Source organism: Myiozetetes cayanensis, unplaced genomic scaffold (genome assembly GCF_022539395.1).
Source record: "Myiozetetes cayanensis isolate MyiCay16 unplaced genomic scaffold, myiCay2020 scf1, whole genome shotgun sequence".
Lineage (NCBI taxonomy): Eukaryota > Metazoa > Chordata > Aves > Passeriformes > Tyrannidae > Myiozetetes > Myiozetetes cayanensis.
In genome coordinates, this window is record NW_026086604.1 from 105,222,742 (window position 1) to 105,238,559 (window position 15,818).

The 15,818-nt window shown below is 43.8% G+C and overlaps 1 protein-coding gene across 2 annotated transcripts in view; it reads right to left on the reverse strand.

Moving 5' to 3' along the window:
- The window catches only part of FKBP9 (FKBP prolyl isomerase 9), a 35,204-nt gene that overhangs the window by 11,384 nt on the left and 8,002 nt on the right, over nt 1-15,818 (reverse strand). Inside the window, exons 1-4 of one of the 2 annotated variants that reach the window (XM_050322055.1) lie at nt 6,659-6,912; nt 2,849-2,994; nt 2,053-2,242; nt 1,207-1,352 (exon numbers count right to left, since the gene is read on the reverse strand). In XM_050322055.1, coding sequence (XP_050178012.1) covers nt 1,207-1,352; nt 2,053-2,242; nt 2,849-2,994; nt 6,659-6,912 — 736 coding nt within the window. Of the gene's footprint in view, nt 1-1,206; nt 1,353-2,052; nt 2,243-2,848; nt 2,995-6,658; nt 6,913-15,818 lie in introns of those variants that run through there. The other variant, XM_050322064.1, reaches the window with a different exon arrangement.

The window sequence follows — 15,818 nt, forward strand, 5'->3', positions numbered from 1 at the left end:
ATATTCAATTTGCCACCAACCATGACTCCCAGGTCCCTTTCTGCTCTTCAGCATCTTGTTCCCCAGTCTGTCTGGACATCCAGGGCTGCCCCATCCCAGGTGCAGAATCCAGTTTGTTTAACTTCATACGACTGGTGATTGCCCAGCTCTCTAATTTGTCTAGATCTCTCTGCAAATTTGCTTCCGGTCAGTAATTTTTTGTTTCAGTGGGTTTTTCGCTCAGTTCTCCAACTCAATAATTTCGCTCTGCTCGTACTGTGATGGCACTGCCTCACTGAAAACAGCTGCCTCTTCAGCAACCCCTGTCTTAGTCAATACACACCAGCTCCATCTGAGCTGCATGGTTCAGTCTACCAGTATTCCCAACACACTTCGTGGAACTGCATAAAATAACCATTAGAATACAAATCTGGTACATCCGCTCCTCCCATCCTGTTAATATCAAAACAGGAGACCACACGGTGGAAGCTGAAGAAGGACAAATTGATATCTCAGTGAAAAACTACCTTCCCATCAATGAACAAATTACAGTGCGGGTTGCTTTGACCGAGAACCACTGAGTTAAAGATCTCAGCAACATTTTGAAACATAACTTCAAAAAGACTTGTTATCTATGGACGTGGCTTTCACAGTTAATGGTAACGAAGCCATGGAAGGGGTATGACACCTTGTACACCACAGACATATCCTTAAACATGGGGACCTGTATGTATGATCTGCAGGCTGTTTAGTCTCACAAAACAATTAATTCATCTTGTAGTTATCGCTAGGGCATTGTTTGCAAAAAAAACCCCAAAACTGAAATTAAAAATACTTTTTCTTTTCCCCAAAACTTTTATGCCTTCTGTGGCAGTCATTGAAAGAACTATGCAGTCACTTGTCTCCAAGTTTTTGGCTCCACTAGATATTAATCACAGATTATATTCCCCAATTGAAATACAATTTCATCATATAAATACTACAATTATACAAACAATATGCCTGTTAAGCAATGTACTGTTTAATTTTTTTAAAAATCTTGTACTTTCTAACCAATCCAATCCTGTACGTAGCACATTTTGAACTTTCCATCACTTTGTTCGGAACTGGGTAATAATGCTGCCCCTAAATTCAAAATATAGAAAGCCAAGTTTGTTTTAAAATATGGATTGAGGAAAAAACTTGGATTGAGGAAAAAAAAGGAATAACTAAAGGAATAACTTTTACCATCTCCGTCTTCTCCATACGCCAGGAAAGGTGGTATTGTGATAATGCGTTTCTCTCCTACACACATTCCCAAGAGACCCTGGTCCATACCAGGAATCAGCCATCCAATTCCCACATAGGTATCATAAGTTCGCATCCGATTATGGCTAAAAATGAGATTAGAAAGAAAACAACAAACCCACAACCAAATGTCAGACAGCCACAAGAAAGGAACAATCTCAATCTTTAAATCCACTTACATCCACATACTGAGCACAACTTGCTATTCCAAAAGCATCAGTCCTTCATTTACCAAGGGCTGGCTGGGTAGAGTTTTCCAGAGAGCTTAGCTATGTCAGGAACCTAACAGGGGTTTTGAAAAGTCACTCACAAATACAATGGCAGCTGTTACTAAAGCACCATTTTCCACTGAGCTCTAATGAAATACACACACTGAACACTTAAAATCTCAGGATGAAGGTGTTGTTAGTTTGATTCCACTACAAACTCTGCTTAGTTTAAAAAAAATGTATCTAACCTGAAAGAGCTATGCTGCAGAGGTTGTAGAGACTTTTAATTGACTGCGATAAAGAGCAATAGAAATACAGGGAATGGACTTTAAAATAATAATAAAAAAAGCGCATCTGTGTTGGTAATACCTATTCAGAAATAACGTATAGCTTTATTGGTTTGAGCCAGTACTGCTATCTTATAATCCCTGAATAAATCACTAACACACACATGATGCTAGCTTTCATGTCCTGTATTTCTGGGCAATCAGCATTAAGTGTTACACCGGCAAAAGGGGAGCAAACGATGGTGAGATACCTGTCAAGATACACAAACACACATAACGCAGCTGCGTACCTTGAGTCAAAGAGGGTCCCGTCTAAGAACGTTCCATTGTAGTGGTACCGTACGAAGTCAGACACCTGGACTGTCCGAGGACACTTCTCAGGTTTGAAATAAGTCTGAACCTGCACTTCGTCCTCTGAGTTCCAAAGATCTATGAGGAGCACATCGAAATGGAGCACAGCATTGGGGGGTATCACACCAGCTGCAAAAGCAACAAAACAACACAGTCGGTTTTGTTTCCCTTTTCATACAGGGCATCAGTGAAAAGGAACCAAGCCACACGTCCCCTAAAAAGAATGATTAATGCACAATTGTTATGCTTTTAACTCCCTGGGCTCTTGCCACTGTTGCAGATGTTTAAGGGGGGACATCTGGCAAGGTGAACTGTCATCAAAGCTGTCTATCAGGCAAACTCATCTTGAGTTAGCATTTGTTGCCTCTCCGAGGCTGCAGAACAAAGCTGCTTTTGGCAATGACAAAAACTTGTGCAGCTCTGCAATGCCAAACCACAGTAAGTATTTAACAGCGAGGTAGATATAAATAAATAGTGAACTTTCAGAGCAAGATTCATTTGCTGAAGGTCCTCTACAGTCAACAAGCAGCTCTTCCTTCAGCATGCAGAGGGTGTCTGGAGAAATTAGCTAGGCTGCAGGCTTAACAAACCCCTCTGAAGAACAGGGGAGAGAACCTCTCCAAAATTCAGTACTTGCAATTTCTACCCTCCTCTCCTGTGACTCCATTTTCTATCTCTCCTGCTGCATCACTTACACAACCAGCTATTCATTCACTGGCCCGGAGCCGTACTTACGGACGCCTTCACTTCCGTAGGCAAGCTTAGGGGGGATTTTCACAAACCGCCGCTCATTCACGCACATGCCAACCAGAGCTTTGTCCATCCCAGCAATAAGCTGACCTTTGCCCACAAACACGTTGAATGTGGATCCCCTGTCATAGCTGAAGGGGAAAAAGCAGGCAAAAAGAGTCAGCGGTTCATTTACCCCTTTTTTTTTTTTTTTTTTGAGGGAGAGAGTTTAACTCTACCTTGGTCTCCCTCTTGGCCCTGCTAGCATACTTTCATAGCAAGACAGCTGCTAAGAAAAGAGGTAAATCCAAGTGTTCCCAAGACTTCAACCCTGTTCTGCTTCTGTTCACTGCTCACTGTCTACCTGAAACACATTCTAGCAGTGTTCAGTGTGTACTGCAGGCACCCGAAGCCCGTAACTACAAACAGCTAATTTACACACTAACATTACAAGCAGCACTGGAAAATTAAGGAAGAAAAGGAAAAATTAAACGCTATAACGAGATATGAAAGGATGACTGCTCCCAGCACAATCTCAGCATATTGATTTTGGTGAGTAACATCACAGAAATACTGCACGAGACTGATAAGCTTTACGATGTGAGACATCACAGTTGAGGAATCTCTGTAGGAGAAGAGGAAAGGAAAAATACGGCTTTTCGAGTCATAGCTGTGAGGTTTGCCAACTGGTTATTCATTTATTTTCTCCTCCACATTCACAGCTCTCATTAAAGTATAGAGATACATTTTAAGCAGCACGTTTGCCAGATCCAGAAACAAGAGACCCAGCTAAATAATCCCCTGTGATAATACATAAACATTCGAAAGGTAAAAGAAATTATGTTTAAATGATTTACAGTTTTCCAGAGGGGATGGAGAACAGAAGTGTTACCACGGAAGAACACTAATATCAGCTGAAGTGATTAGTTTGACCACCTTAAATCTGCACAAGGACCCCACTTTGCCATGCCTGAATTACTGCTATTATTTAGTTTTTTGAAGCAATTTATAAATATACAGCAGGAAACATTTCAAAGGCTTCATGTCTATTTTTAAGATTTTAATGCTTCCATTTGCTCAAATTCCTTTTATAATTTCAAGGATTTCTTTTTTCTTCTTTTTTAGATAAAAATCAGACCGGGGGTTGGGGGGGAAGTTGAAAAATAAAAAAAAAAAAGGCTTCTGCCTCTTTGCCTGCTAAAATATTTTGGAAAGCAGCCAGTAGCTAGATATTGCTAGGGAAATGATGTCAAACTTTCCTTTCAAGACTGTACACATCACTTCCACAACACACTGAGCCTCCTAACAGTCCCAGACCCTCGAATCTCTCAAGTATTTTACTGAGCAATCTCTCTGTATGCTCCACCTTATTTTTCTGTGTTCTGGCAAGCATTTCCCCTAAAATAGACAACCCTCTATACTGAGCAGTGACTTTCGGTTCCACAAATATTCCCACTCCCAGGAAAAGATGGGGAATATTTAAATTAGCTCCTGACAAATTCTATTATACACACAAAACCATAATAACAATGTTAAGACTAGTTACATAATAGGTTGCAAGAAATGGTATTTTATAGCAATTAACAAAGTTTGACAATGCATCTGGGATGAACTTAGGAGAGTTTTTTTTAAATAAAAATAAATGTACAATTAAGAAAACATTGATGCTAAGCAGAGAACTGAACAAAGTAGTGATCAGACCATGCAGCTTTGGAGGACTGACTTTGCAGATTCCTTAAAACTAAGCAAAATTCACTTCCATTAGTGGAATTTACCAAATTAATAGCAGATGACTAGGTAATTCAATTCAGACTTTAAAGTGCAAATTATTTTACGGCCATGGAAATAAAAATGCAAATGCTGATGCAAAAGAAAAATAATAAACAGGCACATTAGTTCATTTATGTGACACAGTCGTGATTAGTAAGACTTTGTCAACATCCTTTTAACACAAAAAGCAGTATTACTACCTTCTGTTCAGAAATACAGAAAATTAATTTTAAAACTCAAGGACATTTTCAACAGCTGAAGAACAAAATAGAACTGCCCTTAGTTCGACAACTAGAGTATTTTCTAGACTGTATAGTAGTGTTTGCTTAAACTGATGATGGTAAGCACATTCATGAATTTTAAAAAAGGAAACAAACAAACAGGAAAAAAAAGGTAGGAAAATGGGCTTTCTAATAGGCTAGCTTTTTTATAAATTGACTGAATCTCCTTAACTTGTCTGCAAGGAACAGTAAAAATTTTACAGACAAACACTCCAAAATATTTCTTCCATTAACCAACAGAACATAAAATCATCCTACTTTTCCATTGTCTTAACGTGATAAACCACTGTCATCACTCTTAAAAAAGATCATAGTTAGTGAATAATGAAAAGTGTACATCAACATGAGCTGCCACCTACTAGACTATCATCATTACTACTTATTCACTGATATTTAGAGGAGCCAAAGAGATAATTACTGTACAGTTCTGCACAGTTTGTTACTGCCCCAAATAATTCAGAACCAAATGACATGGGATTTGGAACTAAAATGAGAGCCAGCACCTAGGTAGCCCCTCCAGGTGCTCTGCCTCAATGCACAAGTTTGCTGGTACAACTCAGGGTGTGAGTAAAGCCTCAGCATGTATCTGCAGCAATCAGAAACACACTTCTGAACACGTAGCCCATTTTCCAATTGTCACATATTTGTAAAATGAGCCACGAGGATGCTTCCTTTGTGTATCCTCTCATCTGCAGCTAAGACTTACTTTCCAAGCCTGACAGTTGCCAATGCATTCGCTGTCCTTGATGCGCCTTTTCACTGCAACTGCACCCACACCATCCCACATTTTATGCAGAGAAGTGCTGGTGAAATGGCACTACTGGCATACTACATACAGTCAGCTCCAGAGAAAGAGCTGAGCTTACTCTGAAAGATAGTTATTTCCCTAAGGCTGTAGATTTTCCTTGAAGCACAAGGCAGATTACCAGGATTACTGAAAATACATTTTGCTTTATCTTTCTGAGTAATACTTTGATCAGTGGCAATGAATGAAGCAAGAAAAAACAAATAAGCTGTCAGCAGCATCAGCATCCCTCACAATCTCCTGATCCCACTATTTAGGCTTCTCGATGCTAAAACAACAGCAGGAAAGCGGCCAGGCATTTCACTGTACACAGGTCACATTTACTCAAGGGAAACTCATCCAAAAAATTCTGTGTAAGTACAGCCTGTTAATTCTTACATTTCTGGCAAGGACAATGATTCAGAAACACTTGAGTTGGAGTGAGTTTGAGCCTGGAGAAGATATAGTACATGTACAGAAAGAAATGGGCAGGAAATCACTAAATACTGTGAGAGACTTCGATACCACATACGCTCCTGTTTACCAGGCTAAGGCTAACAGAATAACCTTATAGTCTTCTCTCTTGGAGCAGAAAGCTCCCACTCAGTGCCTCGGAGAAGCAGTTGGAAAAACGTCGTGGGGATCCATAAGGGCAAACTGCTGCGAACCGGACCCAGCCACGGCACCCTAACCCTTCGCCCCTTCACGTCTCAAAGACATCTTCCCATGGTGGTCTGTACGCCCCGCGTCCCCGCTGTACAACACTGCCCATCCTGCCGCTGACCGAAAAAAAAAATGGCCCACGGGGCACAGCTGGGAAAAAGCAGCAGGACCTGAACGGAACCTTCAACCGCAGCCTCCGCCCAGCGCCACAATCTCTGCACATCCGCAAGAAACACGCTCGTGGGAACAGGACCATTCTTTCTACCCCACCCCCACCCCCACCGAAGCGCACCCTCGCACCAACCAAGCCCCTCAGACCTGGAGTCGAAGCGGGTGCCGTCGGGGAAGGCGCCGAGGTAGTGGTAGCGCACGAAGTCGCCGGGGCGCACGGCCCGCGGGCAGCTCTCGGGCACGAAGCGCCGCTCGACGCCGAGCTCGGTGCCGCCCGGAGGGCTCTCGGCGGCGGGCACCGGCGGCGCCTGGCACGCCGCCCAGCTCTCCAGCAGCGCCGGCAGCAGCAGCAGCAGCGACCCGCAGCCGGGGCCCCGCCGCCGGGCCGCCGGCCCCGCCATGGAGCGCAGCGAGCGGGGCAGCCGCGCCGCGCACCGGGAGGCGAGGGGAGGGAGAGGGGAAGGAGGGAAGGGAGGGAGACGGGCAAGGGAGGGAAAAAAAAGGGCAGGGAGGGACGGAAGGGAAACCGCCCTCCCCGGCCCGCCCGCTCCTCCTCCCGCCGCTTGCAAACTTGCAAACGTGGATGAAGCGCTCCCACCGGGACGGGGAGGAGTAGTCCGGGCTCCGGCTCCCCCCGCCCGGCGCGGCGCTGCGCAGGTCGGAGCGCGGCCGGAGCAGCGTTCGCACCGCCTGCCCCGCCGCCGCCCCGCTCCCCTGCCCTGCCCTGCCCTGCCCTCCCCGGGCCGGCGGTGCGACGTGGCGCTGATCCCCCCACCCGGCGTTCCTTCGCTCCCGGGTGTGGCACGGGACACGGGCGGACCCCGAAAGCCCCCGCCGTTTCCCGCAGATTCCCCGCGGCTCTCGGGAGCGGTGCGGGACGCCCTGGGAGGGACTGAAGGCACGGCGATTGACACCCTCCCCACACCCCACTCCGCATCACGGCTTTTTGTCACTCTGCTTGCACATGTAGTCCGTGCACGACTTCGAGTACTTGCAGCTTTAAAGTCCCAGCGTAAATGTTCCGTTGCAGATCAAAGAAACCCCAAAAATAACGAGGTTGTGTTGGCCAATTACGCTTGACACACACCAGTGCTGTCACAGGGATTTGCAGCTCCCTGTCAGGGAAACTTTTAAAATGACATAGAGAAAAATCATAGAATCACAGGATTGTTTGAATTGGAGGAGACCATCTAGTTCCACACACACACCCACACACACCCACACACCCCAAGGGCAGGGGCACCTTCCACTAGACAAGATTGCTCAGAGCCCCATCCAACCTGGCCTTGAGCACTTCAAGGGATGGGGCATCAACAACTCTCAGCAGCCTGTGCCAGTGTCTCGCCACCCTCACAGGCAAAGAATATCTATCCTAATATCTAATCTAAACCTGCTCTCTTTCAGTTTGAAACCATCCCCCCTTGTCCTGTCACTACACAGTCTTGTAAAAAGTCTCTCTCAATCTTTCTTGTAGACTCCTTTCAGGTAGCAGAAGGCCACAATGAGGTCACCCGGAAGCCTTCTCTTCTCCAGGCTGAACAAGCCCAATTCTCTTAGCTCTCCACAGCCCTGGAGAAGTGCTCCATCCCTCTAGTCATCTTCATGTCCCTCCTCTTCACTCACTCCAACAGGCCTTTCCTGTGCTGGGGACCCCAGAGCTGAACGCAGCACTCCAGGTGGGGTCTCACCAGAGCAGAGTAGAGGGGCAGAATCCCCTCCCTTGACCTTCTGGCCACGCTGGTTTTGATGCAGCCCAGGACACACTTGGCTTTCTGGCTGTGAGCACGCATTGCCAGCTCATGTACAGCCTCTCATCCACCAGCACCCCTAAGTCCTTCTTGGCAGGGCTGCTCTTGATCTGTTCATCCTCCAGCCTGTATTGATACTGGGGTTTGCCCCAAGCCAGATGCAGGACCTTGCACTTGGTCTTGCTAACCCTTACGAGGTTCCCGTGGGCTCACTTCTCAAGCTTCTCCAGGTCTCTCTGGATGGCATCCTATCCTTCAGATGTGTCAACAGCACCACTCAGCTTGGTGTCATCTGCAAATCTGCTGAGGGTGCACTCAATCCATTCATCTGTATCACTAATGAAGATATTAAATAGCATTGGTCCCAATAGGGACCAATGAAGGGCATCGCTTGTCCATCGGGAGCCACTGACCACTACCGTCTGGATGTGACCATCCAACCAATTCCTTATCCACTGAGCAGCCCAACCATCAATCTGCCTCTCCAGTTTAGAGAGAAGGATGTTGTGGGAGACCATGTCAAAGACTTTACAGAAGTCCAGAAAAATGACATCTGTAACTCTTGCCTTGTCCCCTGATGCAGTCACTCCATTGTGGAAGGCCACTAGGCTACTCAGATGGGACTTGCCCTTGGTGAATCCGGGCTGCCTGTCTGGAATCACCTCCCTGTCCTCCATGTGCCTTAGCACAGCTTCTAGGAGGCTCTGTTCCGTGTTCTTCCTTGGCACAGAGGTGAGGCTGACAGGTTAGTAGTTCCCAGGGTCCTCCTTTCCACCTTTTTTAAAAATGGTTACAATCAGTGCCCATCAGCAGTTCCAGTCACCTGGGACTTCACCTGCTGCCATGACTTTTCAAATATGGAAAGTGGCTTGGCAACTGCATCATCCAATTTCCTCAGGACTCTGGGACGGATCTCATGGGTCCCATAGACTTACGGACATTCAGGTTCTTCAGGTGGTCATGAACCTGACCTGACAAGCACCCAGTAAGACACAGTGTTCAAGAGGAATCACCTTCCAAGTCTGCCAGCAATCCCCTGTCTCACTCTTTGATCTTGCACACACTGGTGGGGAGGAACTTAGATTTATCCTCTGTTATTCTAACTGGTTTCAGCGAAGAAGCATGGAAAAGGTAAGTATCTGCATGTGAAGCACCCAACCCAAGCAAGATGAAGTTAAAACACAATATTTTTGAAAAGAAGAGAATTTTATGGCAGAAGAATTGGGGCAACTGGTTGGAAATGCAGGCACCCTAGGAATATCATTTAAGAAATATCAATGATAAGATTTTGTTATTGAGAAATTATTAAACAAGCACAGTGTACTCTTGTGTGGACCACTTGCAAAACCACAAAAAGAAAGGGAAGGTGGTGTGCCTGAGTATCACAGCTGGGAAGGTTCCCAGTTCCCCGTTTTTTGTTCATCCACCAGCCAGCTGTACCACCCCAGCAACAGAAGGGACACGGCCAAAACAAAGGTTTTCGAAGTGCTTTCAGAAACACTCTTGTATAATGTTGATGTATTGCTAGGAAATGGCTGCTGCACCATGACCTAACCAGTGAAAAAAGTTGGAAACCCGGGCACTTATTTAAAGATAACCAAATTTGCGGTTACAAATCGCACCTTTCTTCCAGCAATAGTCACACTGCACATTCCAAATCAGCCTTTTAAACAAGCTGTGTAAATTGTCTGGCAGTTGCCTGGAATTAGATAGCTTATTTTGATGTTGGTTTGTATGGACGCAATTTATTTTCTTAAGGAGAACTCGTAGTTCACCATTGGAGTATGTTGATACAACCAACATAAAGATAAAGCTTACCCTGCACTTGGCACTTCTTATTGCCAGGCAGTGACACAGTCTCTATTTATGCACATTTATTTAAGAAGTTCTATGTTTTCAAAACAATTCCTTGGACTCTTAATATTTATGCAAGTTTTGTACTCATTATTCTTCACCTGTGTCAATAACAGTTCTCCACTTCTGATGTAATTACCATTGCCTCAAGACTACTCTAAGTGTTTCCAGTTTTATTGACTGCTAAAAGAGCCACGTGTCCATTCTGTGTTACCTAACCTGCTTGCTTCATACCCCAGTTCTATTTGCCCCATGGCTCCCGCACCTCGTGCCTCCAGTCTTTCCTTAGAAATTTCCTTAGAAATGTCAATTTAAACATTTTGCTGTTTTTTTGAAGCACACATACACACGGATTCCTATTTACATGCCTGTTTGTTTGGACACTAACCCAGCTGGCCTGGAAACATTTTGGGGACGCCGATCTCTGTCAGATCTGTTCGTCAGTCAGCCTGACACACAGGCACGACTAACACAGTGAGAGAAGGGAGAAGAGCACAGACATGCCTAAAGCTCCTAGAGAAGCTGGTCCAGGAAGGAGGGTTATCCTTTCCAGACTTTCAAACACAGTACAGCTGAGGTCCTTTCCCTCTCTGAAAAGTTAGCTTTCAGGAATGTCACAGGTCAGACATTACATGAGGATTAAGGAGCTGGGATTCATGCCTTTGCATTCCCTTTTGGAGTACACAATGTAATGTTCAAAGGGCTGCAATTCTCTTGGCTTTGGGCTACGTTATATCGATCTAAAATAGATTCAGTGCTATTCCCATATCTTTTGAAGGGCGAGGAAGCAAAATGTCAGCTTTCATTGTCTACCTGTGTATCCCAGCAGTGTTACCATTAAGTGTGTCACACAGAGGAGAAATCCAAGAGCTCAAGTTCCAAGAAGGTAGGTAAGAAAATTCCTTCATACACTGTTTGGTACAAATCATCTCTCAGAAGCACTGAAGAAAGCTGAGGAGCAGCTGATGAGTCACTTCAATTAAAGATTAATTTATGGTAACTTGGGAAAAGGAAATAAAGCCCCAGCTTGAATCTGAGCTAGACAAGATACCACTGGTTTGTAACTTGAGATGCTGTTCTACACTTTGGAATGTGCTTGAAGCCAAGTGCCAGGCATTCATGGCATGGTGGGCCTAATGTAAATTAAAGTGTTTGCAACACATTCGGTCACATAAACATAGGAGAGGTTGTGACTAGTGAAATATTCTGCTGAGTAGCCGTTGGACCTACTCACCACTTAACCACTAACTGTTGTCAATTACCCCTCACACAGCTAAGATTACAGGCCCAAAGATTCAGTCCCTGGATGCCTGAAGGATGTATGTATTGTGCTTTGATCCAGAGGTTTTCTAAAAAGGTAGCATACTGAGACATAAAAAACACAGAGTGGATTTGAAATGTTTTCTAAGTACTCTATCAATTACAGATCAAAGAAAACAGAGGAAGTCCTTTTTTTTCTTAGAAAGAATATGTCAAATGCTGCAGCTTGTAGATACCTTGAAATTATGGCAGGCAGATTTAGAGATAACTCAGTTACTAGAAGGAAAAAAAGTGAGAGCAATGGGAATCACAGCTTGAACTGATACAAAATTCAGTTTTTAAAAAAACAAGTATCTGCATTTAATTGGTAGATAACATTCATAAATATCAAAATGTAATGCTGGTTTTGGCCATATAATCTACCAGGGGATTTTTTTGTGAGAAGGGACTCTGAATTATTTTTATCTTCTGCTGTTTCTCAAAGCTGTTCACTTCGGTATGTACTCTCTTTCAAACTCCTAAGCAGCTTTTTAGAGAATAGTTTTGGGTTACCAAATAACGTGAAAAAAACATTGTGCTCTCTGTGTTGAACTGAATTTCAAGAAAAGAAAGTAAAAACCCCAATTACAACTAAAAAGTTCACTTCATCACTGAAGGTGGTGCAGTTGGGCTGTCAGTCAAGGCAGACCTGCCTGGTAGCCTGCCCACACCACGCCCCTGGAGCCTGTGACTGCCTACAGCACACCTCACTCTGGCCTGGAAGGCACTGACTGGATATCCTGCCCGGGAGGGAAACATGAACTCTACAAATACACAAGACTCCATGTGAGCTCTCTCTCTGTCTCTCCTCTCCTGCAACCCGAACTACGTGAACCATCAGATCTTGTCAGTAACCATTTTCCCTTTCCTCTCTCCTTGTTTCTTCTCTCTTTCTTTACCCTTTTAATCTCTTTTTTTCTTTTGCTCTTTTCCTTCTCTTGTGGGTAACTTAAAACCAATAAATTGTGTTTTATTAAAGCTGGTGTATTGATTGTTTGTAGTGAGCGTTTTCTGTGGAATGGGCCTTTGTGCTGAGTGTTTAAGCGAAATATTTTTTCCTGTTTGTATTTTACTCCTGTAAAACCTTTTGTCAAAATACCTTATTTTTCTCACTAAATTCAAAGAATTTCTCTTAGAAAAGAGTGTGTGACTCTTTCTCTGGATGCGAATTCAAGGTTATAAGGAACTGAAAGGCTTTTAAAAAAATTAAATACAACGTAACCACTCTGGGCAGTTTATGGCTTAAAATCTGGAGTGCTACAGTCTGTAATTTACTGTCAGTGGTGTGAGTCACGAAGGACTGACATGACCCTATAAATGCCTTTGGTGATCAGAGTGATCCAGGTGACGTGGGCTTCTGTCTTCCTTGGTGAGTCATGAGAAATACTGTGACACGGAGCTCTTCACTCTTCATCCAAAGCCATCCTGGACTGATCAGCCACCCGCACAGCCTGTTTAACGTGCAGGTTCTATTCCGATTTATTACCCGTAGTGGTTTAGGAGAGAACATAAAACGCACAGAGCATCAGAGGAATGGATACGCTTTAAATTGCTGATGCTTCCGGATACATTTCAGTTAGTCCAATTCATCTTCAGTTTATCTCTACTCCACCCACTATAGCTGTTCTGACGCAAGCCAAACAAATAGCGGGCGACGCTGTGAACCAGTGCCCTCTTCCAGGGCCTGCCGTGCCAGGAGAAAGTCTCACTTGCCCATAGGTACTCAGCAACTCCTTTGTTGGACGTCAGAGCATAATGAGATACACCAACAGAGCTGTCTTAATTAGTGCTTATGAATAGCCCGTCATTCCGAATGTGCCACGCTAAATTACTATCCAAGTGATTTAGCAAATCCGGCTCATTCTGACGGATATGGGTTAGACAGCACTTACAAAGGCGCACTGCCGCCAGAGATGAGGCAGTGGCTCCCAACAGCCAAACACAAGGATAAATTACAGTTGACTGTTGTCTTCCACCAGCACTGCTATTGTTTGTAAGGCAAACAGCTGTCAAAAGTATAATCCTGGATCGCACACTTTTGAGGCATGCTTGCACTGCAACTGCTGTAGTTTGCACGCTACTAGAAACAAACAAATAACTGTAGCAAGCCAACTCTGGGCAAAACTATTTTCTAATTTCCCTAGAGCAGTGGTGTTGGCCTCAGTATACGTGTGCCAGTGTAAAACTGCAGAAAAACTACCCTATGCATCTGATTTTTCCTACCATTTTTCACAACTATATATTCTAATGTTAACAATTTCCATTCCATGGTCATGCACTTATCAGACAATATATATTATGTGCATGTGTTAAATGTGAAAATGTCATTACCCTCATTTCATAAAAAAGGAAAGGGTTTTCAAACCTAAATACTCTTCAAAATAGAGACCACAGAGGTTAAAAACCACATTTTCAGAAGAGTTATAATTTCAACGTAAGTATGAAAGTCAGTAACCAGATTTTCAGAAAACTTCATCCATGTAGGGGCTACAATTTAAAAAATCTGGTCATAAGTGACATACTGAATGTAACATAAGTAGCTGGAGACAAAATGAGAAATGTGTTGGATAACCCATTATTAAAACTCACGTGAACTAAAGCATATTCTAAATATATTGCAGGTACCCACAAAATCAGGGAATGGTTTTGAAACAATGGACTGCTTATACTAAGCTGCAGAAAGAGTTGGACATTCCTAGCAAACAACACATGTGGTTAAGCCACAGGTTTTCAGTCTGTGGATTTCCACAGTGTTATGCAGAAGTGGTAGGGGAGCCTGCTGCCCACTGGCCTGAATTCCCAGTGATGGGGGGGGCTGCATCTACAACGATCTCAGAACTGTGTGGCTCAAACTGTGCAGAAAGGAGTGGTTTCTGCAACAAGGATCACTCTGGTTTTCTTAAATGCACTAAAAACAATCAAACAATTACTGATGGTTTGCCTATTACAAAGGGTCTTCACGGAATCAAAAGGGAGGGCAGAAGCATTATGCACTTGTTTGAAGACTAAACTGTTTCTCAAGAAGCATCATAGACACTAAGGTCTGAAAAGCAAAGGGTCACAATTGAGTAACTAATTTATCACGCTAAGTTTTATCACGTGCAATCTGTACTCTGCCTGCTAGGACTGTTGTGGCTCTATAATTAAAAAATAATAATGTTTTGTTCCAACATTCTTCTAAACAAAGCTGCCTTAATAAAGTTGGATTGCAAATTAGGTGTGGACTATGACTCCCAGTTAGAAAGACAGAACCCTTTTATCCAAGCTCCAGTCTAACCACCACCCCCACATCCACCCATCCCCTGCCTATAGCATTTTCCCTATAAAATGCCTTCTGTAAGCTGTTTGTGTTGGGAGGAGAAGAGGAAATGGTTCCTCTGCAAACAACCTGGCACAAAATAAACTATGCAAACTTTCCTGAAATGTAAGGGTATCTGTAAGGTACAGCCCACCTACATTTTGAAATGAGAACACCACAGATTCACTCTGCCTGTCCTGAGTAAAAGGATTATTATCAGAGGTGATCGGAAAAGAGGCAAGTCAGGTCAGTCACTCCTCTGCATACCAGTGCTGTAGCTGCCAGAGACCACTGCCTAAGCAAACTGGAAACAGGAGACCTTGTTATTTTTCCCCTCCTTCATTAATATTCATGTGTGAATCCCCTGAGAACTGCCTGAAGTGCATAGGTGTTACAAAACAGTGCTCTCTGGTTCTTATGTGTGTGACCATTAAAGCAGGTGCTTACCAGGAGTCCGGTGCAAGAAGACCACAGCAATCTTCTCCCCTAATTAGTAAGCATTTAGTGTTTCTTGTATGAATTTTTATTTACATTTTGCATCTTGAGAGAGAAAAAAATCATGTATCCAGACATCAACTCTGAACACTTCTACTAAAATGTCAACGTTATTTTGGAAGCAGATTCACACAGATTCATCAGATATGTAATGCATCTTTCAAGCTTGTTTTTAACAGAAAAGAGTCCATCTGTAGAGCAACTGTAGGGTGGTATTCCAGTAATCTTTTCCAGCCATCTGATCTGTGTCCTAATGAACAGTTTTAGGCCCAGGCTCATAAAATCGGGAACTTTCATGTTACACAACCATCTTTAGATGTTTACATAGAGCTGTTAAGATCATTCTGAGTGCTGGGCATGTTCTGAACGCACTCCTGGTGTGCTGTGCTGTTGCAGCACAGGTCACAGCCTTTGTTGCCTGCCTTCTCCACTAATTGTTGCAGCCAAGTTTTATCTATCTGAGCTTATGCTTAGGGTTCAGACCAAACATCCCATGCAATCTATGTGGGCTAAAGAAACATAAAGAAACATAAAGCCAAGAATTAAAGTCTTAGCAAATGAAAGAGTTATTATTAGTCTGGCTACAATCACGCTAAGTCCAAATTAGCTAATT